Consider the following 25,102-nt stretch of genomic DNA (forward strand, 5'->3'; position numbering starts at 1 on the left):
ACTGTACCAATTATATGTTTATTATTTATATAATTTTAAAATTTGGTACAAATTAAGTTTCGTGATGACTTAAGAACAACTTTTGTACTATGTACATTGTACATAGATGGTCATAAATCTATTGTTACGAATCAAAGTTTAAATCAATATTTTCTGTACATTTTACTTTTAGCTTTTTTTGATGAAACATTGAAACATAAATATTATCAACGACGCAATTGTACATTAGTTAAATATTTAAATAATATTTATCAAATCAATGATTATTACTAATATTTATTAATCCAGAGCTCTAAATCGTATATGCTAAAATAACAATAAAATATGTGCAAATTGAATACATAATATAATATATACTATAAAAATCTTAAATAATAATATGCAGTGCCTATGTTCAATATTTCAAATAACATACAACTATTATTTTTATTATTTTTTTTTATATATATATATAAAACAAGACACATTTATTTGGGAATTAACTTCTAAAAATTAATAATTATTCAAAAATAGTAATGAAATGCATCATTTTATATTATTATTAAAATATTTTTTTATTTTTAAATCAAACTTTAAATATTAAATTAAAAATATTTATTTTGGTAAACACTAAACGTGTGTTGTACCTACCTACATATTTCAATTTTATTTTTGTAATATTATACAATCTATTATACATATTATAACTCATAACTAACGTGACCATACGTCCCGCTTTCGAACCAAGTGTCCCGCTGTCCCCAAAGAACCTAAAAATGTCCCGCTTTAAGAAAAGTCGACTTGTGGTAAGTGTTTATTGATCACAAATCACAATCATACATTATTTATACATTTATACTGTATAGACGTATAGTATAACTACGTAATATATATACAAGTATATGTGTATTACGTAAAACACTAAAACCCATAATCCATGGTACATAGATCAAAATGGTACAAAAATAACTACCTTATTGTTATTGTAGCTGCCACCACGTCAACTACGGGAATTGGCGATAAATGAAATACGGCCGAATAATATACTCTATTATTTATTTTTACATTATTTATTATTATTATTATTATTATTATTATTATTATACTTATTAATATATTAGTTCCGTTTTTCTGTTGCCGTTTTTTATATAAATAGTTTATGTTTTTTTTTCCAGTAAAAAAATTGTTATTTTTCGCAAAATAATGTGGTTTTCTTATTAAAATATACAGGTGTCCCGCTTTGAAGAAAAAAAAATATAGCCACGTTACTCATAAGTCATAACCGATGTTTTAATAAATGTCAATATTAACTATTTTAACTTTAAGTATGGGTAATATAATATACCTACATTTTTCTCATATAATCTCACACGAAAAATAATTTATTTATAACACCTACCTATTGCCATTATTCTTGTTGGCAAAATAAATATAAATAATCGTTAATTATAATTTATAACCAGTTATAATATTCCTAAGTATCTTGGTATCTTGTATCTAAAAGTACAGAATTTTAAGTGGGACTATTGCCCATCCTTCATCATACTACACGATACATTATATTATTATCTAAACATTTTAAACTATTTTATAAATTCAGATTTTTTTTTTTCGTTACAGTATATTTAAAATTTAAATCCAGTACAGATATTATATATTATGTATATTATGTACAATCAGTACAGTATATGTATATACCACTGTATGCAACAGTTTCACAGTTTGACCTTCGATTATATAAGTATATCAGCTATCATAGAATATATGTCAATTATACAGTTTATATACATACGCTGTATTTTAGAAACTATGTAGTGTCTGTATAAGTAATTAAATCGAATAACGACGAAATATTGTCAGTTGCTATTGTTGCTAACAGTTTAGCGCGTGTCATAGTTGTAAGACGTATTCTGCGAATCTTATGATTTGAAATACTTAATCGTATAATAGATACGATATAAAATAATAACAGTATTTGTACGTTAAAAACACAGTAAAATACTATGCAAAAATAATTTCTCTGTTTTCTGTGACTCTATATTTTAGTGAAAGTGATTATTTCATAGCACTCAATACAATGTACTGAGTTCTGAGTAGATATTTCAATTTGTCTGTAAAACAAATAAAAGGTAAGGAGATAATATGTTATATAATATTTAATAAGTAATTTTAAGTTAGAGAACTTTCCCGATTCTATTTTTACGTCATAATTAAATATGTACTTAATATTGTTTTAACTAATAACAATGCTACAATATAGAATACAATTTATAAGATATTATAAATAGTTATTGGTATAAACTCAAATTAAATGTATAATACTATAATCGTGTATTAATATATTTTTTTTTTTTTATATATAAGAAGTCGAAAAGATTAAACTAACACAGACAAATTCAATATATCGTGTTTTAATGATTTATCTGATCTTGAAAAATCTATTTTTTTCGATGGAAAACATAAATAATTAATTATTCTATTGAACGAGAATATGATGAATAATGTAGAATTGCTTAAATGATTCAATTTATACCTATTATATTTATTATTATTATTACATATAGGTACAAATATAATTATTTATCTTATCTTAATTGTATAAAGAAAAATATGTCAGATATTTGGTTTCTATTCTATTATACGTATATATATGTGTGTTTGTGTATCATTCATATTGTAAATTGTACTTACTGTCCATTATTTAAAAATGGTCAATTTAATATTAAATGAACCGATGTCCTTTTGTCTACTTTTGAATACTAGTTAAGAAAAAAAAACGGTTTGAATAAATTTATCATTTTACAAGCTTGAATTAAAAGTTAAAACTCCACTCATCCAAATAATTGAACCCAATGTCAGCCGCATATAGTAGACTCCTATATTCTTATATTTTAGTTATTCATTTTATAATAAAAGATTTATTATTCAAGCTAATAAGTAGTAGAAATATAACGATAGGTTTTGTACCACATCAATCAAAATAATATTGATATATAACTAATCAATTTATTCATGAATTTCTGTTGTAACATAATACATATTTAAAATTATATATTCAAATATTTTACCCGGTTTGGGAATTTTTCCAATAATAACTATACTTTTGTAAGTGAAATTTATAAAATTCATTTCATGATTGCATAATAATTTATGGCCTTATATTTTTAATATCATAATATTATTGCAGTATAAAATATGTACTATACTATACTTTTATTTTATATATTTAATACAATTTTAACATAAACTATTGTAAATATTATTGTAATAATAAAAACGAGCAGAGCTTGTATAAGCTAGTACAGTTAAAATGTAATGGCACTCTGTAATTAAGAAAGAATTTTATTATGAACTTATGAAGACATTTTCAGAGAAAGAGCGTAAGTTTTGAAAAAATTTAGACCATGATACTATAAAAGTAATTTTAATAAAATCTCTTGTGTACAATAGAAGGACAAATGGAGAATTAATTAGTAAATTTTGAGGACCACATGTGAGGGGACCTTCACATCTAGGTAGATACCTACAGTATAATACTATAATGAACTGTTATAGTGTTATATTGAGCACCAACATTAGTTGTAGGAGCGATAACGTAGCAAGTTGTGTGTCCAGCGCGTAACCCGGAAAACTGAATTACGATAATATGACTGATCTTTGAATGTTTGATAGAAACCAAGGTTGAAGATAAATGTTTTAAAATATTATTTTATATCTAGAGATGAAGAATTCTGGAGAATTTTCAGTTTTAAGTTCCAGCATACATTTTCTGAATATTATTTATACTTACAACTTACATAATATTAAGTTATGTTATAGAAGCACATAAAGATTTTTTTCGAAGTTCGATAATAACCATTTTTCCAAAATTACATACTTCTGGAGTTCTGTCTACTGATACTAAATAATAATATCATATAGTTAGGTAGTAATATACAGTCAAAAAATAATTTCACTCGTCCAAACGTAAACGGTACAAATAATAGCCGCCCAAACGAACTATTATTTTTTTGGTCAAAACTATTTCCTTCACCTAAACGGCCACCGCCCTTTTAAATCACGGTCTAATCAGTTGTCACCATAACATAACTGTTATTGCGATGATGATTAATTGTCAGCCACGACCTTTGCACAGTTCACGAAATGTCTTACTTTATTAGTTATAATCAATAAAATCACAAATATCTATTACTATCATTAATAAAAAAATTTTTAAAAAAATGTAAAACAATATATTAGTAGTTTCAAATGTTTAAAATACATTTAAATACTTTCTATGTTGTAAAGAGAGGGGGTTTAAACCGTCTGTACAGTAATAATTAGTAGCATACAGTGACGAGGCGTGAGTTTTTGGCTGAGGAGACATTGAAAAAAATGAAACTTATACGCCTGGACTTAATAATAGGTAATAATAACAATATAATTAATTTCTAACTTGATTACCAGTGAGTCATTTATATTTTGAATACCACACAAATTAAAATTTTCGAATTGATTTTCCCTTAGTTCGCAGCTGCCGTTAAATTTAATTAGGAACATAGTCTTTTATTTGTTTAACTCAAATTTTTTTTCGTATGAGTAATAATTATAATTCCGTCGTTCAAAGTGGCATTAATTAAACATAATCCATGAAGACAAATTACAATATAAAAACAACAAATATTAAGAAACAGGAAGGTTACCTAATACCATTGATTTAGGTTAGGTTATTCTATAATCAATGCTAATACCTGAGTAATACCTATCGGCTATCACGATTTGCAGGATGTGATGGCGAGTGGCGACGTCGATAATTGAGGAAATACGAACAGCGAGACACGTCTCATAGCGTATATTATACTACATAGTAAACCCCACTAAAATTAAAATTCCCCCTGTACCCGCGTGCCAATAATTAGGTGACGTTGCACTGCGACGTCTCTGGTATCATACCTTCCATAACATTTGGAATGACCTGTATGTTCAGCCGTATCGCGCACAACTAATCTATTTTAAGAATTTTATGAGGCTTTAACTTGTACAACAAAAAACCGATTTAAAAAAATATTAAAACATACATATTTAATATAAATGACGTTCAAATTTGTAATCATTTTATAAAACAAAATCATTTTTCCTGTGTTGTAATTTCCAAGTGGATAGATTTGTCTCGTTGTCTCCTATGACGCTTCGCCACTGGTAACATAGTTCCTTTTTGTTAGCATTATAACTATCAACAGTCATTACCAATTACTGATTAGTGATAGGTACCTACTACCTACCTACCAACACAAGTGTAAAACAAAACTACTGCTATAGGCTACAAATGCTTAATATAAAGAAGTAAGAACCAATAAAATACTTGAATATATTCTAACAATATGTAGGGTAATGCGATATACATACGTTTTATCCCATTTTATCATGACATTTTACAATATAATATTAGGGGTTCAATAATTCTTATTTTTTATTTTAATCAACATTATAAATGACATAAATGAATGTTTATAAATAGTGTTAATCTCGTTCATACTTATTTGTTAACCGAGCACAAAAAAAACAAGGTATTAATTTTAAATTAAATATAAGTACTAACGGTTTTTGAAATGCATTGCGAAATTGAAATTCATAATATTATTTTAAACGCATAATATCATAGATATTATCATTGAATATTATTTATAATCATTATAGTATGGACTATATTATAATTTTAGTATTTATAATCAATGTCATTACGAATTTACAACGGATGTGGGCCTGTATTAAAATTTAATTGATTCAATGTTTAAATTTGCATTCAATTTCTAAACAATATAGTCACGCATAACACAATTATGCAGATCACCAATAAAAATATGCTCACGTTTAAATTGTATTGTATTTAAAAAATGTATAAATATCGACTTCAATTCTAAATCATTGAATAGATGATAGTAAATACTAATACATTATTAATACTTCGTAAGTAACTATAGTAACTAACTATTTATCGACGCATTTATCCTGCAATGTATTACTTATTTATTTAGTTATTTTTATGTTGTATGTTAATTATTTTGTTTTTGAGTAATGATAAAATTTAAGGCAAATTCGTAACATCATTCTATATAACTATTAATATTATTCAAATTATCTACTGAGTCATATTAGATATTTTAAATAAATAGGTAGTAAGTCGTAATGATAAATGTTTACGTGTTGCCCTAAAAGTAATTTCGAACTATTATATCTACCGAACACTTGCTATGTATATTTAACATAATATAGTATACCGTACACTGTATAGTGTATACCTATTACCTACTCGACCTGTATAATGGTGGCAGTATAGTGTATAGGTACATACATATAATACACGTACCTACGATAATACTATAAACACCTAAAACTATACTTAGTGTAATAATTATAGATATTTATTAATAATAATTCATGTAATCAATATTAAGTATACTCGGGATTTTAATCATCTGCATGTACACTTAAAGGAGAGTTATAATAGAAGTTATTTTGAACATTAAACCATGTGTATAAATGTTAAATATCTACTGCTGGTTTAATTACAGAAGAGTGAATAGCCATTCAATAAAATAGGGAACTAATAAGTATTGCTTAAAAAAAAAACAAAAACATACACCGCTGTAATCATCGATTTAACCCAACCAAAAGTACCAATTCAGTTTAATTTTAGAAAATCGGTTGATAGAAATCGAAGAAATATGATTTTTTATTTTAATTTATTAATATAATATAACTATAGGGCAATAACTTGTTTTAAAAAATCGAATTGTACTTGCGTTTTCACGATCAAAAAAAAAAAAAAAAAAAATAATAACAAAAATAAAAACATAATAACAGTTTTTTTTATTAAATTTTTCTGAAAGCTGATCATATATTTTATGTTTTCCTTATAATTCCGTAGGTACCTATATGTATAAAATTACACAAGCCCTACTTCTGTTGAAGAAGTTTCACTTCCCACGTGCGTAGGTATTTATCTATACTCGTAAGTCGTAGTACACATAATTTATTTATCTAATTTTCTTTAAAGTGCATTTAAATAAAACAGAATAAATTTCCAATTATTTCTATAAATATAATTATAGATACTCCACGTTTTGATAGACTTAAATAGATATGATTTGATGGAATTTTCTAGATACCTACAATTTTGGATTTTTATGGTACAATGGTACCCAACACAGTACTATAGTCTATACCAGGAGTCACCAAATGGCGACTTACACACAAAGAATAACTAACATATATTTATATACCTACATGGTGTTTCACGATGAACTGACAATTGCAATAACTTATTAGTTATTTGTTCTATTGAACATTTTAAACTTTTTAAATTGTCAACAATTGTCGTCTACGCTGCATTTAAAATATTCTATTTAATTTTAAAAAAATCAAGATAGCCATTTTGTAAATCCTACTTTAAGAAAAACTTTGATGTCAAAAACTACTAAGGTTGAGTCAATAATTTTTAAACAGTTTTTAAAGTTTATTTAAATTCAAATTTATTTTTTTGTTTATCAGTGTTACAGCGATTATCGATTATTGATTATCCAAAAAATCTATTTAAATAATATAAAATTGTGCAAATTTCAAAAAATCGTAGAAAATAAACGGCTGAATATTTTTCATTTTTTTTTTTTTTTTTTTTTTTTTTTTTTTTGTACGAACATTTTTAAAAATCACTTCAGTAAAATGGCTATTTTGATTTTTGTAAATATCAAAAAGAAAATATTTTAGTTTCTTAATTTTACTGCATACAAATTTTAAGAAAAAAAATCTAAAAACTAATTTAAATGTAGCGCAGATGACAATTGATAATTTTAAAAAAAAGTTGAAAATGTTCAATAGAAGAAAAGTTATTGCAATTGTTAGTTCACCGTGAAACACCCTTTTATAGTGTAATATACATATATATAAATAAAATTTAAGAAAATAATGTTTTCATTAAATCCAATTTTAAAATAATAGGTACCTATTGAATGTTAAGAAATGTACTTAGGTCTTAGAGTGTTGATGGCCCGCGAAACATTTTCAAATTCCTTATGTGGTCCTTAAAAAATTATTAATTGGTGACCCCTGGTCTATACTCAATAGTGTCTATGATACAAATAATATTGCAATGGGTTATGGAAATGTCCCGGGAGAAATTGTCCTACATCCGTTTCACGCTTACCTACTGGAGGAGATGATGAAAGTCGCTTATTAATAGAAGATCCCTACCTAGTTTCAGAATTTGTTCCTATGGGTTAGGTTAGGCCTATGACACTGCAATGGCTTATGAGAAGTGTATGGTGAGGTGAGGTACTGAGGCTTGAAGTTGAATGTGTACAATTTATTATTGTTATATGGGTGCAAAAATCGGTACTTACATTATAGCTACAACTTGGTAGATATGTCACTATAGAGTTAATTGCTGTGCAAACAGGACGTCCTATAGTCGATACTAGGTAAGAATGTAAAATGGTTATAGTCTATAGTCTATAGAATTAGAGTCATAAATTATAATATGTTTTAGCCGTTATATCTAGGTTTTTATACTGTAATATTATTTAACGATTTCATTTAGAATTTTTTTTTGGATCGGTTTTTCAAACTAATCTCGTAAGTCATTACTGCTGAGTGCTGGAGAGTCGAAAAGGACGTCTGATTCTGATATAAGTAGTATAATAATTGTATACAATTTATTTGACCAACTACACTATCGGTCTTCTTTTTTTTACTCCCTGATAATTCGTGTGAATTGATATTTCGTGTTATCAAGTTTTATATTATCAGCAAAACACGAAAATCGTCATTCGACATTTATTATTACATATTTAGATAAATAGATAGTTATTTACTCAAAGATTTTAAGAAACCAATAACTATGACGACAAATGCCATTGTCACCAATAATAAATACCAAACGACAACAATTTATGATGTAGAAATACCTGTTACGTTATATGACGTTCACCTGAAAATGTCGAGTTCTGTATGCAACGGTGTAAAGCCAAAACTGTTAGTGACTGCTGATGAGGAATGTTAACTGGTTATATGTGAGTTAAATGTTAAGTCGAATTATTTTCTTATATAATTTATGAAATTGTATTTTTTCATTTTGAATTACATAACTGACATCATTATTTCTGTGGTCACTGTAATAATTGCAATTCTTTTGCACAGTTAGTTTACTTTCATGCACCACTAACATCAAAATGGCCGACAAATTGGACAAATACATTGACAGTTACTCCAAAGAATGGTACCAAGCGTTCCTACTATTATTGATGGCCGGTACACCAGGCATATTTAATGCTATACAGATTTCATCATATGTGTTCCTGGTTGACAAACCTTCGTACTGGTGTGATATACCAGTTCTAAAAGCGGCAGGATGGAGTGATCAAATGCTCTTAAATGTTTCTATATCGTAAGACCAAGATACATTTAAAGTTTAAACTGACCAAAACATATATTAAATTAATTATTTATATTAATTAAATATAATCTTGAACGCGCGGTATACTAAACTTTCATTTTAAGTCATGTATATATATATATATAACTTTTAAACATTTGAAGATTAATCTTCGAATTCCCTAATCATGTTGTTTGTAATAATAACCAAAATTAAATTAATTTTTAAAATATATAATATGTTTTTTGGAGAGAGATTGTAGTTAAAGTAAGTGTTGATGTTACATAGTATAGTGGGAAATTACTAATAAGTTAAAGTACCCAATAATTTGTAAACCTAATTTATTAAACAAAGTCAAAATTGTGAATACTACATTTTAAATGTTACCATTATTCAGTATTTGGAAAGATCCCTTTACTTATTAGAAAAAGGTGAAGAGCTTAGTTGTTTACACATTGTATAGGAATAAAATCAAGTTTTAAGTAAACTGTCCTAACTTTAAGACTGAAATAATAATTAAAGTAACTATAGTGAAGTTGTAGTTAAGTTTCATATTGATTGGAAATTAATGATTTCAAATAAATATTAGATACAATACCTATTTAAATTTGATCTATGTAGTTATCTAATTTAATTTTCTTTCAACTTGTAGTCTGTAAATATTCAAAGTATTTTAAAAATCTTTAAAATATTAAATATAGAAAACTCATTGTAAAAACAGCTTAATTAGAATTAAATGTTAGTATTATCAAAAATGTTAATTTACTATAATAAATTTAATTAAATAATATATTAATATTTCTAGTAGGTATTATTTTTTATTTTGTTAACAAAAATATGTTTATACCAAATTATGAATATTATATTTTTAGGCCTCAAAATTATTCATCAGACAGAATTGAAGAATGTTCTTATTACGACCGAAATTATTCAATATTTGCCAAAAATGGTTATAATTGGTCAATAAATAATTTAGAAACTGCCAATTCTAAACCTTGTCAGTATTATGAATATAGTAACAGAGAATCTGTTGTATCTGAAGTACGTAAATATTATTTTCAAATTAATAATAATATCTGAAATTAGGTACCTATAATATTTTATTTTACTAAAATCAATCTATAAAATGTTTTAGTGGAATTTAGTTTGTGATAATGTAGTGAAGAAGTCAAATATTCAAGCAGCTATTGCTTTTGGAAAGTTTGTTGGTGGGCTATTTTTTGGTTCAATTTCAGATATATATGGCAGAAAATTTGCTTTCAATTTAGCAGCTTTTATTTACATGTTCTCGGGACCATCTGCTGCGTTGATTGATTCATATGTATTATTTTTAATTGCAAGATTCTTGATAGGTGTAGCTGGATCTGGAATATATGAATCATCTTATACAATATGTAATAATAAAATAGATTAATTTTAAAATTTTAAATAAATAATACTCTATGTTAGTAAAGTTTAAACTTTTTGTTAATTATAGTGACTGAGCTGACAAGTGGTAAAACTCGTACATTACTTTGTCTTTTAATGAATATGTCGTATCCAATTGGTTATGTTTTACTATCAATCATTGCTTATTATGTACGGCCTTGGAGAATATTGCTTTTAGTTTTGTCTTTGCCCATGTTTGGATTGTTGATACAATGTTGGTAAGTTCAAAGTTGTATTATTTAATATAATTATACATGTTATTTGTTATTTTTGTTATTTTAATATTTATATAAGAAGCACATTTATATTTATTCGTTTATCTTAATATTTATTGTTAGGTTTCTACCAGAATCTCCAAAATGGTTGATGTCTCGAGGTAGAAAAAGACAGGCTTGGAAAGTGATGACTAAGCTCGTCCCTTCTGCTATTCATGCTAACATAGACAATGATAATCAAGATATTATTGAAATTAGAAAGGTTTGTCAATTACAGTTTTGAAATTAATGATCAATCACATTAATTTTTACCCAATATCTTATGAGATAATATAATAAATATATAGTGAAACCTCTAATATTTTGTCCTTTATTGGAGGTAGTAAAGTGATAAACAAAAAAATGAACAACACCAAAACATTTCAAAAACATGATACACATATGCATATTTATATTATTTAAAACAAAATCAGTTACTGAATGAGACAAGTCATTTTTTATGACAGATAATAATTTAATAATGTATAACAATGATAAATGTACATTGTTATAATATACATGATAATGATTGTTATAATGATATGATAATGATGATTGTTATGATATACAGTCGATCTTGGTTATCTCAAACTTCTTTAACTTAAAATCGTCAATACCTCAAACTTTTTCTCTGGTCCCTAGAATTTCTCTCAAATATTTTTGTGGATAACTCAAAGTTTTGAGTTTTATTAATGTTATAAAATTGTGATATTTTCCTCATGTACCTATGTATATATTTTAATATCGAAAATAAGGTCATTACTCATTAGTGCCATCGTTACCGATAAATGTTTTAAAACGATTCATTACAAACGCTGCAATCAACAGCAAAACTCAAACAAAAATAAATATCATCTTGAAATAATTTTCTAACCTCATTTTTATTTATATATAGATACATACCTCTTTAAAATTACATATACATAATTCATATATAAACACACAGTAAATATTTTTTAATACATTACTTTATTCATTATAAATATATAGGAATTAATATATTTTGTACAGTTTTAAAAATTTTCAATTTGGATAACTCGAACTTTTTTCTGGTCCTTTCAACTTCAAGTTAACCAAGTTCAACTGTATATTATTATTTATGTATTATACTTAGATGATATTTATGGTAAAAATTATCAAACTCTTGCCATCAAAGTGTCCGTTATGTAGACTGTCCCTTATTTAGAAGTTTTTCCATAGTTAAACAATGAAAATGTTCCAGTTTCTGAAAAATGTTGGCTATTTGGAGATATCTGTTAAGGGAGGTTTCACTAAATTATATATAAATTATAGTTTATATTTTAATATATTTTATTCTATGTTTTTTATAATCACTTTTATTTTAACAAATATTTTGTTTTAATAAAGTAGTCAAAACAGAGTCAAGGGAAGTGTAAGGAGTTTTTGTCCACTTTTACTACATTATTTTCTACTTGGGATTTATCTGCTAAGACGATTATTTCTTTTTCTTGTGGATTCGTTTGTGGTCTCTCATACTACGTTATTGGTAAGTTGAATATTTATTCTTATTTACATGATAAGATAATTAATTAACAAAAATTAAAAAAAATGTTGTTGACTTTATTACCAAAATATACTTTCTTACTTTATTTAAACAAAACTATTTATATAGAATAATGTGTTTATCATAATATAAGTTTTTGGACTCCTTTTAGAATTATAAATTAATTATAACATTTTTTTTTTCATTGGCTTATCATTTAAATGGTATCTAATAATATTATGTTTAATTAATAATAACACATTTCTAAATAAACAATTATATTTAGTTATCATTATAACACAAACATTTCATAGTAGGTTATTTAAAAAAAATGTTTGTGCCATAAATTTATAAATTTAATGAATTCAAAATAATATAATCTTAAGTGTGCTAAAATAAAATAATATCTTTTTATTTTTATTTATTAGCATTAAATGGTGATAATATTACTGCTGATCGTTACAATTATGTTGCGTTAAATGGAGTTGTTGAAGGTTTGGCATACTTATCAACTATTCCATTATTATTATATGTTGGACGCAAAATAGCAGTTTCTGGTTTATTTTTTACATCCGGAATTTTACAACTTGCATTGTTGATGATACCACGAGGTAAATAATGTATATGTATTATAATATGAAAGATAAAATATATGTTTGATTTTAAATTCTTGTACTAATAAATTAAAATTTTTTTGTTTTTTTAGAAAGTGCTAATTTATTATTAATTGTTGCTTTGCTTGGAAAATTTTGTGTGAGTGCAGTATTTTCAGTTAGTTTGCTTTATATATCAGAATTATATCCAACTACAATAAGAAATACTGGCCTTGGGACATCATTGACTATTTCTCAAATAGGATCTGTTATTGCACCATACGTAGTTGAATTATTGGTAATAACTCATAGTTAATGGTCATTAATGCATAGATACTGTGTAGCAAAGATTAATGTTGAAATTAACTGTTAATTTTTTGTTATTTAGGGTGCTAAAGCTTGGTATATTCCAAGTACAGTGTGTGGAATTTTAGGTATTTTTGTTTCAAGTTTGGTTCTAATGTTGCCTGAGACAAAAGGAACAGTATTACCTGATACCCTAGAAGATATGAAAACTACTAGATCTGTTAAAGTTACTAATTGTTGTAAGTTTTAGTGCTTTTCACCATTCTATTTTAAAAATTATACTTCTGACCATATGCATAGTAACTAGCTATTATGTCTCTATGCTTTTGACAATATTGAGTTGTTGATTACAAATTTTTAGACAACATATCATGTACTGTTGTTTTATTGAAGAATCATAGTTAAATTGGTTGAATATTGATTAGTTACAATTATTAAGAAAAATAAAAATTAAATAATTTCTATGTGTTAAATGTTAAAATAAAATTTTCAAAGAAATTTTGTAAGGATCTCAATACTACAGATTATGTTTACCAAACTAAACATTAGAAATTATTTTAATTAAGGTATGGTGGTTTATTTTTTATATCTCAATTTGCATCTTTTATTTATGTTATTGTGAAATTATTTTTATTTAAACTGTGCTGTTAAATTCTACTTACTCTTTTATTTGATAATATTGCATTATGTTGATTAAATGTTAAAGTTCTATGTACAATTATTATTTTTAAATTATTATATATGAATAGTTCAGTAAAAATTCTTACAAACTACTAGATAATATCTATGTAAGTTTACTCATTTGTTATTATTTTTTTTTTTATCAAATAATTATCTAACAGCCAATGTTGATGTATATTTAATGTTAGTAAGAGTAGGAATGTATATTTAATGTAATTGTTTTAGTGTATAATTTTGTCTGTTAATTAAAAGTACTTGTTTGTTTTATTAAATTTTAATTGTAAATTATTTATTTAAAGTTGAACATTTATTTTATGAGCATATTTTATTAGATTTTAATCGGTCCTTTTAGTGCCAATTGTAGCAAAGACATAATGTTTAACGATGATAAATCTACTAGAACAGACTAAAAAAAATAAAATAAAATAAAAATCATTATTAAATTTGTTTTATTTATTATTAGTTATAACAATAATAATTTCAGTAGAATATTGATTATTTTATTAACCAGTTGAACAATAAAAATTATAAAAAAACAATTTACAAATATTTAATTGAATAATTAAAAATATCTTATTTAATTAAATACCCAGTTATTATGAATCAGGAATTCTAAGAATAAATCTGAATAATACATTTAAAAATTGATATAAACTATTTAGTAAAGGTATGTTTAATCTATTACACTAATTTATAAAATTACTTTTACCTATAGTTCCAATTAATTGAAAATATTAAATAAACCAAACGTTCTAGTCTCCCAATTATATAGAGAATAATCAATACTCTACTACTGTAGCATTATTTTTTTTCACATAACCATAACATTACTTACATCTACGTTTTGTAACGTGTTAACTTGAAGCAGATTGTCTTTTCTGAAACTTAAAATCGCAACTGCCAAAAGTGGCAATACTTCCAGCGAATCATATGCTATGATCATATCCCAAAGGTTAAGTAACTGTTCTGGAAGTAGATGTCCACTGAATCCCTTCATGAGCCATTTGAATACCACTCTGATACTGACAGGTAAGGAAACGTGAGTTATTGATTGATCTTTATTACGTATGTAGAATTTTAGGATATACACATAGAGTCATAATCGACAGTAAGATATCTAATGTGGGTGGTGCTAATACGCAATAGGTATATTTAAAATACTTACGGGTGAATGTTGTGGCTCATAAAATGCGACCAAATCTTTGTCTCGTGTCTCTGTAAAAGTCGCTGGAACAGAATGCATAGTCCAAGTATGCTTTGCGGATGTGAGCTTATTACATGCAATCTGAACCAGTAACGCAAGTAGAACGCTCTGAACGTGTAGTACAATGGTACAGGGTCGTTGAACAAATAGCAAACGGGGGCAGCTAAAAGTGAACAACGGACGGCGGTTCATTTTTTGTGAATATTATACAGCGGATAAACATAAGAAATTTCACATTTACTAATAGCATTTTATTCATAAGAGCACAAATTGACAATTGTTGCTTAAAAAGACTAAAGTAGCATAGCACAATATGTCTAGTTAGGGTACCTACATGATAGTACAGGATCACACTGTCACACTCTTCAATCGCCATGCTATCACAATTTCATTATACACTGTCATATAAATAAAAAGTAAAACAACAAACTTGAAACTAACCGATAAAAAACCATTATAAGCTAACAATCAGAGGCGAATTTACTTCATCTCCTAGAGGGAAGGGTGAATAGAAAAAAAAAGTTTTTTCATTACTGGACCGTTCCGAATAAATATTAGTAGGGAAGTCACATATAATTATACGATCCACGGAGGGGGGCGAATGCCCCCTTCCCCCCACACGTACGCCACTGCTAACCACTATTATTTAAAACTTATAAGTTATAACTGTATAGGTATTATACCTATTATTTATAGTTCTTAATTTTATTTGAGGCATTACTAGGCACTAGCCCAAATTTTTGGCTTACGCAGTTATACTACCTAGGTACTACTATACAAGATGTTTGAAATTTTCGCCTACAATTATGATTGTTCTCAGTCCTTACCGTACATTGTGAATCCGTGGAAAGGTATAATGCCGTTGGGAGGATAAATTGCCTCCATAGGTGGTTTACCCTTCAACGATGTAAGGATTGGATGGCTGGTCGAGTTGTTGAACACTGACAATACATCAGTGTCGCGAGTAAAACACAACATGATCTAAACACCAAACATGGGTATGAGAATATTGACGATGTACTTAATAGGCTAATTATATTATTATTTATTTCATTTAGTAGGCATAATTGTTAATCTAGCATATATACGCACCAGTGGTATATTTAGGATTTCGTCTGTGGGTCATTATAATATGCATATTACATGTATTTATCAAAAACTCGCTTATTTAAAACCGTTCAACCCAACTTTATACCTATATACAGTCATTTTAATTTATGAACGATATAAACCCGTCCATCAACAAATATTTTCTAGGAATGCAAAAAATTATCGAAGAGAACCTTTGATCGCAGATACCTGGTGTAAGACGTCTTCGAACACGAAGTATTGGTCGTCGTTGCACGCTGTCAGTTGAACATCTTTGGTGATCAATTTGTCGATCAGCATATCGTAGTGCAATACGCGTTGTTTCAATTCCGAGTAATGTTCCTGAACAAAATATATAGGCGACGTTCGTTACGCGAGTGAACAACATTTAACAATTTGACGCAGCTGTAATTCATACCGAAGTTTTTGAACTGGACCCTAGAATCTGTGACCAGAGTCTACCCCGGAGGCTGCGCGGTGCACCCAATTTCAGAAACTCTTGACATACCGGTGCATGCTGATGTTTCAAAACTGAAAAGATAAATATTTACTCGTATATTTTTCACACCGAGGGGTAATCCACAAGGCACGCCGTGAATTTATTAGTTGAACCTTTTTCTCCCAAAGCGATTCGTTCTTGTTCTCCCTGCGACGTTGACCCGCACGACAGCGTCGTCAGACATTGACAGCACGTCAAGCCCAACAGCAAATCGGCAGTGGCCAAATCTCTGTAATGGTGTCTCTAAAAATGAAGCGACATTATAAAACTATTTAAATTGCGGCTAAACCGTATAGGCACTGTTGAAAGCTGACGCTCTGATTGCGACGTATCCAAGAGCTTAGAGCAAGTAACCGTCTACCCTACCGACGAAATTATCCAAGAATACATAAATATAATATACACCTTTACTATCTCGCGATTAAACTATCAAATAGTGTGTAAAATGATGTCGTACAAACGGTTTTAAAGGGAATACGAATTGAAATATTTAACAAAAATGTCAATACATTTAGTTGGTTGTTTGATAGAAAAAATAATTTCAAATATTAATTTTATTTGCGTACCTTGCGTGCTCAACTCAAACATAAACACAAGATAAAACTTCTTGGATACACCACTAAGAACTGATTGTTGAACTTTCAAATAAATTAGTTTAAATAAAATATAGGTAGTGAATAATAAAAGTTATCCATTTATTAAATAACTTACGAGTTCTGGTAATGTTTTAACTTTCAGCGGCAAATACGAAAAATCCCATACCATATCATCACTAAATCAAATTAAAATATTGTTTAAACACTTTTTATCGTTTAATATTTAATACCATTTTCAGGTTCAATATATTCCAATCAAGAATAAGATTTCAATATTATTTTTTAAAGTAAGTATTGTATATTGTGTTTAAGTGCTGCAGTTATTAAATGTATATTTAATATATAATATATAAACATAATATAATGTACAATTAACAATATAAAAACATTAAATCATATCTATATGATGTATAAATAGGTAGGTATATGCAGTGGCGTAGCCAGGATTTTTGTGTTTAGTGAAAATTTAACCTAATTTTTTACAGTTTTCGTAAATATGTTTGTTGTCCAATTGAACTGTTCAAGAACAAAGTTTAGTTATAAACTTGTGAATATACAATATTATAATATATTATTATCACCTTAATATGAAAATAGAATTAATGAAATATACAATAATATAAATAATACATTTATTAGATGTAGAAAGACAATGGGGGTTAAACATCAAACCCCCTTGTCTACGCTACTGGGTATATTATGTTTTTTTTAAAATTATGATTAATATATAGTTTAGTAATTACATAAATCATAAGTTGTTGGGGGTAACTTTATGGAAATTCCGATTAAAAAAAATAATGATAATAATAACAGTGAATGAGCAGATTTCTAAAGGGAACGAATTTATAAGACGTCACGAAATCGGTAAGAAATAAAATTATTGTATCCAGCCCAAAAACATATACATGTTCAAATTATGTCAATACTTTTTGAGTCTATCTTTTAGTGGTATAACAGTTAGTGAGCAGGTATTACTTACGATATCATTCGGTAGTTTGGATTGTGCAATGAAAATAACACTTCTAAAAAATCTTTTGGCGCGTACACCGGTCTCAGTCTTTCTAAGCCTTAAAACACAATATAACTTTTTAAATATTTTATAGGAATATCCATTTTGACAGTAATTATATTCATATAATTGTGCGATATTTTAAATTAAAATAACACAAAACAAGTTGCATGGAAGAACTATAAAAAAACAAACGTAGTCTTACTTGTATTGTATGTACTCAGTTCATTCCATTTTTGTAACATTTCATCTCGATCAGCACTGGACCTAAGGCAAGATAGATTTATACCTATTTCTTCGCACATTGATTCCAATGATTTCTGTATCCTCCTTTCCCAGGTGATCTATAGGTTTATATAAACATTTACGTTCAAATGTGTTTTATATTCGTAGACGTGCGCTGAGTTTCAAGTCGGGAGCAATAAGTATCTTACAAATAGCCCACAAGAATATTTAGTCACGGTTAATAATTTTTATGTTACATTAATGTTTCATCATTATTATAATACAAAAAAAACGATATACCGTAATGGTACCTAATAGTTACTATAAGTTTATTTTATGGGTTTAATTTAGGTACAGATGCAATGTGACACCTTTATTATTATTATTATAAAATACAGATAACTCAATTTACTCAATGTCCTGCAGATTTATTATTTGATATAATTAGAAGTAATTTCAAATTGCTCATTAAATATTTTCGTTCAAAGAATCGCCATTCTTAATATTAATAATAGGTAGTGAATAGTTCATTACTAAATATAAAAATAATAATATAATTATACTTTAAAAATAATTTAGTATTTAATTTGTAGATTTTGGGTTGCCGAATGAAGTTATTGTAGTACAAAATATTGTTTTTTTTTATGTTTATAATTTTATTGTTAAAAAATAAAGTGGTTTCTAATGGTTCTAATAATAGAAACTGCTAACTTCAAAGTCTATATTACAGGACACACGCGATTTTAGTCTATCTTTACTTGCAATGCGTACGCCTACGCGTGTTTTTGTTATAAATATATGTCATTGTTTTATACAATATTGTGTTTACGTTACTTGAGCTTTTCTCAAATAATCTAACGACTCTCTACTCGTCATTTCGTCCCTGACCACAATTTGTTTATTGTTTCCGTGACTTCTCAACCAATGAAATACCGCGTTTCTCAGATTGGTTTCCATGCTGCCCATGTTCACTGCTTGCACCAGGGTCTTTTTGAAGTCATCTATGGATACGTCTTGGGAGGCGGCTAGCATCTAAATCGATGGATACGATTTGGTTACATTATATTACGGTCGGAATTACATAATACAATAGGTTAAGTATGTTGCATCATTGCGCTACGGCATTCAAAAATCACAACTACCTTTATAATAATCGCGATGTCATATAATATCATCGCGCGGTTGTTATAATCAATCACTGTCGCGGTGTCGCGACTCGCGATGATCATGAACTAAGATTCAGGATAATAATGTTTTAGTTCATGGTGTCGTCATGTCGATTAATTAATATTTTATTATACGCCGTTGTTCTGTTTCACGAACGCGAACAAACTGTACGACGAATAAGACGTAGATATATGCATTGTAATAGCTAATGAAACGACGTGATAGAATCCTCTTGCTGCAGGTACTGATATAGGCAACTTTACATTTACAATTCACCATACCGAACACGTTTATGCCTACTTTTTTTTTTTATCGATTAATAATTTTTTAATAATTTTTAAATTGTTAGTTTTAATCTTTTTTTTTTTTAATTAAGTACTACACTATTTCAGCCATATACGTATAATATTATCCCTATAGTATCAAAACTTCGAGCAGTGGTATAATGCCGTTTTTTTCAAAAGAGCCCCTATACCCACAGGGGCGATTAATTATAGGTAATTAGTAGTCACTAATGTAATATTAGTGAGTATTACTAGCTGGTATAGCTACTGTTAAAAGTTATTATAGCTCGAGATTTGAAAATCAATCATATTAACTTGTTGATATATCTAGAAGTGCCTAATAATTTCATATGTACTTCACTCGCGCACGCGACATAATATTTAATTATAATATACTTTTCGGTGTATATTTTAAATATCATCTAACTTTCACTGACTACAACTGTGCAGTGTACACCAAGACTGCACACAAAAAAATACACTTGAGAGTAGAGGTATACCTATCCACTGTTGTAGAATTGTACTTATATTTTGTAAACTATTATTATATTATATTATATCATAATTCATAATATAATATGATCAGTGGTTAAATATGATATACCTATCATTAAAATTTCAAATAGGTACATTACAAAAACTGGGAAGTCGTTTTGCCGTGTAGTGGGTGCAATGTGTATCTCGTTATTGAGTAATAGGTCATAGTTCTCTGAAATGGATGTGTTAAATTTATGATTTTCTGTAATCGCGCCTAAGATGAAGGATGATTCTCAAATGGCATTTCTAAAAAATTTTATTACATACTTACATAATACATTGCTATTAATACGTCAGGTTGAACTAATTTTTGCCAAAGATAAATTTAATACATTATATAGGTAGTAGTCATTATTTATTGTAATTATTTAATGTAATGTTATATTCTAACTGTTATACGTTTAAAAGTGGGCAAGTTAATATCGACGTATCGTAGAATAACATAATTGTGTGAAGATAATATGTTAATAATGTACAATAACTTAAAATTAATTTTAATGTATCAAAAATACCATTGCGTATAGAAAATAATAAAAATTGTTAAAGGATAGATTGTTATAATAATACATTTGAATGAACTTCAATAAATTATGAAAAATGTACGTATGTAAATTTAATCTAAAATTTTTATTTTTAAAACCATAGAAAAATTTCATATTATTATAGGTAGGTAGGTACTTTCAAGCTTTATGAATGTTAAGGAATAAAAAAAATTAAAAATGTTCCTGATTTTTACGACTCAGAATTTAAAAGCAAGTATAGGTATAGGTTTAAAAATAAAGAATACAATTTATACCTTACCCAAATAGATAATATTATATGTAGCCTATGGAATAAAGACAAAAAATGACATGTGATTTAGATATTTAACACAATTGAAGATCAAAATAAATATTAGGTGATTACTATAATATTCAGTATAGACGTATAGTCGGCAAAGATAGAACGTTAAGACATTTTTATTACACACTGATTTCTTAAGAAAATTAAATTGAAAATATTTTGAAAACTTACTATAGAAAATAATAAAATCTAAATGCTTTACGATAATATAAAACTAATGTTTCGTTATCGTTAAAATTTCAAAGTAAATTAATTATTAATTATGATTATATTATATTGTATTAGCACACATTCTTAAAAATGTAGGTAAGTATATAAATATAATACATCTTACGTATATTAATATGTTATATAGGTACTTACCTGTAAATCTTCATAAAACTCATTATAGATATCCATTTTTTGAAGTTCTTCAGCTAGTTTTTCGGCGGTCAAATGTAAACTTTTGTCTTTTAGTTCTTCCATACTTAAGATTTATAAATGAAGTTTAAACGATTACAAACAAAAGGTTTTAGTTATACATTATGCGTTTTACATTAGCCATCACACAGGCTGCAATTTATCGTTATACTGTGTTAGTTATTGATGCAATAATCAAAAATTGTCACCTTGGTAACCAGAATGAAGCATTAACCGTATTTCATTTCTAGAATAGTTCAGTTTAGTTTAATATATGTTTATTACTGTGGAGATACAAATATGTTTGAGACTACAGCGTATAAGTATAAATATTAATTATTATGTACACGTATCTATATACAATATTATAAACCTCTACACCTACTAGTTTTAAAATATTATTTAAATTATTCAGTATTATAATGGGTATTTACTTACAATAAATACAAAATATTATACTTATATTACATAGTTTATTACCTACTAATTATTATAAACCTTAATATATGTATAAAGTATAAATAATTGAAAAAAAAACGTAAAAAAGTTTGAAAAATCGATAAAAGTAAACCTGGGGCCTATACCTTATCGTTAAACGAATAGGCAATGTGTAGGTAATCGTAAATATTTACTTAGTTGGTACTTCGGAAGGTTGTAATGTGTTGAATTTAGGCACTGAAAAAAAATTATTATTATTTAGCAATTAATAATCACGTTTAACTTCCTAATTCCTATATTATTATAATATATTGTATAGGTAACGTGTTTTATTATAAAACACCGTTTTAGGTAGGTATATGGACCGCTTAAGCTGAATGATTTGCAGTATTAAATTTAATCAAATGTAAGTATACCCATCAAACTGTTTGATAGTAATAAGTAATAACTAATATTTTTACTTTGCTAAAATAAACGCATTATACCGTTTTTCGTGATTTTTTTTACTCATCAAATTATTATTATGATTTTGTTATTTGTCTTGAAATATTGAAATTTGTAATCAAATACCTATGGAAAGAAATTATTGTCGGTTTGGACACCATCTCATATTGTGATACAATATATCTATAATTATTATTCGAGTTCAGAATATAACATTCTTGCAATAAAGGTAACGGTAAGTACCTATTATATGATTATTATATTATCGTTTATCTAATAAATGTCTAAACTCTATGGTTATAATGACATGCTTAGAAAAGTGTATTATTATAATATATTTACTTTGTCGTGGTTTCAAAAATTTTGTTATCGCTCTATAGCCACGCTTTCCGTCGACTTCGTAGTTCACATTTCTAATCAAACCATTAGGCTCTAGAAAACTATACGATCCTCTTACGTAATCACCATACTTCGATTCCCAACGGTGTGTTACAACACCCGAGAGTAAATCATTGATGTTGTAATGAAATTCATATGCTAACTGTAAACCAGACCATATAGCGGATAAAAATACTTCTATTGTTCAAATTGTATAATATTATTGATTACATCATGATTTATCGATTCGCGGTTCGTGAATAAATACGTATGAAATAAATGCAAATACCTCATTTTCTTCTATTGGAACGTAGTAATTTTGAGAAAGTGTTTTCGACCATAGTATGGCGAGCGATAAGATTAGCTAAAAACAACACAAAATTAAATCAATTAAATTAATTAATATAATGTAGGTAGATACCTATAATACTATTGATATTAGAATATAATGGTAATTATAGTTAGTGTAATATTCTAAAACTAACGCTAATACCAAATACCTATAGGCATCGGATGTCTATATGGACCATAAAAAATTATCTGCATATTATTTTTCATTCGTTAATAGGTCATTTAAAACTTACGTTTAAATAAAATTGCTAATTTTTGTATTAACCATAGACTTTATGACTTATACTACAGGCATATAAAACAATATAATATCTAGTTGTTTTGTATATATCCGTGAGGCTTTTAGTCATTAATTTTAAAAGGAAATCAAATATTATTGTAATCGAGTAATTTATAGATATTTTACTGACGCGTGCAACTAATAATGTAATATAATGAGTATAAGTAATAGATTTGTGCATAATTATTATAGATTATTATTATTTTTTTTTTTTTAATTAACACTGTTTCCGTTTTTGATATAATATTTTACGGGTACCTATATTATATTACACGTATTGCGATATTGTACATTACCTGTAGGACGATCTTCATCTTGTCGCGCAAAAATTAACTCAAGTCTTCGTCGATTGTCGGCTGCCAGTTCAAAACTATATCGGAGCGGTGTCGGTGAAGACGGTTATTTCGTTTTAATAAACTCATGTCTGGGCGTCGGGCGGGCAGAAAATTATACGTTTGGCATGATAATATAATCTAGGTACCTCTACTCATCTAATGGGGAGATTGAAAAGCAAGAAGTGCACTTGACGCCAAATGTCAAGGTAATTATTAGATCATCTTGAACTCGCGCGTACAAAGAGAATGGACCAAGTAGGTAACCTGGCGCGGACCGCTATAACATTGATACGAAACGCCCCCGCTTGTTGTTCGCCGTGTACTGTGCACTATACTTATTTATTGTATTTATTTCGATGACCAATTATTCCGTGACTGCAGTTTATACAGACAGGTACGTACACTGCACATGCATATTATTTAGTTATTATAGTGTTATTACAGTTTGTAGAAATATATAATATTATAATGATTGAACGCAGCGTGTTGGTGGGCATTTCTTGTGTATGCATAAAACATTGATAGTTACCTACCATATAAAATTTTCACGCATATAATTATTATTTTATTGATAATAAACGTCCTGATGGGCGGCTTACCATAGTTTATACATTATAATTTTTACTTATACAGTCATAATAATTCAAGTCAAATGATTAATAATTATTATTGATGAGAAAAATTGATGTGTAAATTTTACAAGGAAATTGGATAAACATTTTAACCGGATTGGGTTGTCGTCGAAGAAATCAAAATTTTGTAATGAACTCCCTCGTAATCAGCATTCAGCTATTAATCGGAGCAAAAAAGCTACAATAATTCTGCCGTTAGGTGTTTGTAAAGAATGTTTGAGACACGCGAGTTTTAACA

General features: G+C 27.2%; 3 protein-coding genes across 5 annotated transcripts; 1 reads left to right on the forward strand and 2 right to left on the reverse strand.

The window, feature by feature from the left end:
• The first annotated feature begins 1,831 nt into the window (after nucleotides 1-1,831).
• On the forward strand, nucleotides 1,832-13,927 carry LOC112597381 (organic cation transporter protein-like). Of its 3 annotated transcripts, XM_025343414.1 has the most exons (11): nucleotides 1,832-2,108; nucleotides 8,916-9,026; nucleotides 9,158-9,400; nucleotides 10,261-10,429; nucleotides 10,524-10,782; nucleotides 10,866-11,034; nucleotides 11,155-11,293; nucleotides 12,442-12,577; nucleotides 13,003-13,185; nucleotides 13,281-13,465; nucleotides 13,556-13,927. In XM_025343414.1, the coding sequence occupies exons 2-11, from the start codon at nucleotides 9,010-9,012 to the stop codon at nucleotides 13,721-13,723; spliced, it is 1,668 nt and encodes a 555-aa protein (XP_025199199.1). In that variant the 5' UTR covers nucleotides 1,832-2,108; nucleotides 8,916-9,009; the 3' UTR covers nucleotides 13,724-13,927. The 3 variants fall into 3 exon arrangements, with proteins under 3 accessions (XP_025199199.1, XP_025199201.1, XP_025199200.1); XM_025343416.1 differs by lacking the exon at nucleotides 8,916-9,026 and having other exon boundaries at nucleotides 9,154-9,400; XM_025343415.1 differs by lacking the exon at nucleotides 1,832-2,108 and having other exon boundaries at nucleotides 8,579-9,026; nucleotides 9,154-9,400.
• A 504-nt stretch (nucleotides 13,928-14,431) lies between these two features.
• LOC112597383 (TBC1 domain family member 19) lies at nucleotides 14,432-22,118 on the reverse strand. The gene is made up of 12 exons (XM_025343418.1): nucleotides 21,971-22,118; nucleotides 19,611-19,808; nucleotides 18,757-18,895; nucleotides 18,522-18,609; nucleotides 17,658-17,718; nucleotides 17,060-17,189; nucleotides 16,866-16,978; nucleotides 16,658-16,789; nucleotides 16,186-16,339; nucleotides 15,320-15,521; nucleotides 14,990-15,176; nucleotides 14,432-14,560 (listed from the first exon to the last, which is right to left on the reverse strand). The coding sequence occupies exons 1-12, from the start codon at nucleotides 22,070-22,072 to the stop codon at nucleotides 14,483-14,485; spliced, it is 1,584 nt and encodes a 527-aa protein (XP_025199203.1). The 5' UTR covers nucleotides 22,073-22,118; the 3' UTR covers nucleotides 14,432-14,482.
• Nucleotides 22,119-22,498: 380 nt separating this feature from the next.
• On the reverse strand, nucleotides 22,499-24,686 carry LOC112597313 (cuticle protein 19-like). Its single transcript, XM_025343299.1, has 4 exons — nucleotides 24,194-24,686; nucleotides 23,556-23,630; nucleotides 23,231-23,429; nucleotides 22,499-22,681 (listed from the first exon to the last, which is right to left on the reverse strand). Exons 1-4 carry the CDS (start codon nucleotides 24,209-24,211, stop codon nucleotides 22,635-22,637), a joined length of 339 nt encoding a protein of 112 aa, XP_025199084.1. The 5' UTR covers nucleotides 24,212-24,686; the 3' UTR covers nucleotides 22,499-22,634.
• Nucleotides 24,687-25,102: the final 416 nt, after the last annotated feature.

Source organism: Melanaphis sacchari, unplaced genomic scaffold, assembly GCF_002803265.2.
Source record: "Melanaphis sacchari strain LSU unplaced genomic scaffold, SCAv2.0 Contig40_pilon_pilon, whole genome shotgun sequence".
NCBI lineage: Eukaryota > Metazoa > Arthropoda > Insecta > Hemiptera > Aphididae > Melanaphis > Melanaphis sacchari.

Bases quoted from the DNA above. Each gene is read 5' to 3' on its own strand.
- LOC112597381 (XM_025343414.1), top strand. The intron at 12,578-13,002 runs GTAAGTTGAATA...TTTATTTATTAG, and splicing joins TCTCTCATACTACGTTATTG to CATTAAATGGTGATAATATT. The intron at 13,466-13,555 runs GTAATAACTCAT...TTTGTTATTTAG, and splicing joins CATACGTAGTTGAATTATTG to GGTGCTAAAGCTTGGTATAT.
- LOC112597383 (XM_025343418.1), bottom strand. From the start codon at position 22,072: ATGGAAGAACTAAAAGACAAAAGTTTACATTTGACCGCCGAAAAACTA. The intron at 16,979-17,059 runs GTTCAACTAATA...TTATCTTTTCAG, and splicing joins AATCGCTTTGGGAGAAAAAG to TTTTGAAACATCAGCATGCA. The intron at 16,340-16,657 runs GTATCTGCGATC...TTTGGTGTTTAG, and splicing joins TCGAAGACGTCTTACACCAG to ATCATGTTGTGTTTTACTCG.
- LOC112597313 (XM_025343299.1), bottom strand. The intron at 23,430-23,555 runs GTATTTGCATTT...TCTGGTTTACAG, and splicing joins TTCCAATAGAAGAAAATGAG to TTAGCATATGAATTTCATTA. The intron at 22,682-23,230 runs GTAAATATATTA...ATTTTTTTTCAG, and splicing joins ATTTTTGAAACCACGACAAA to TGCCTAAATTCAACACATTA.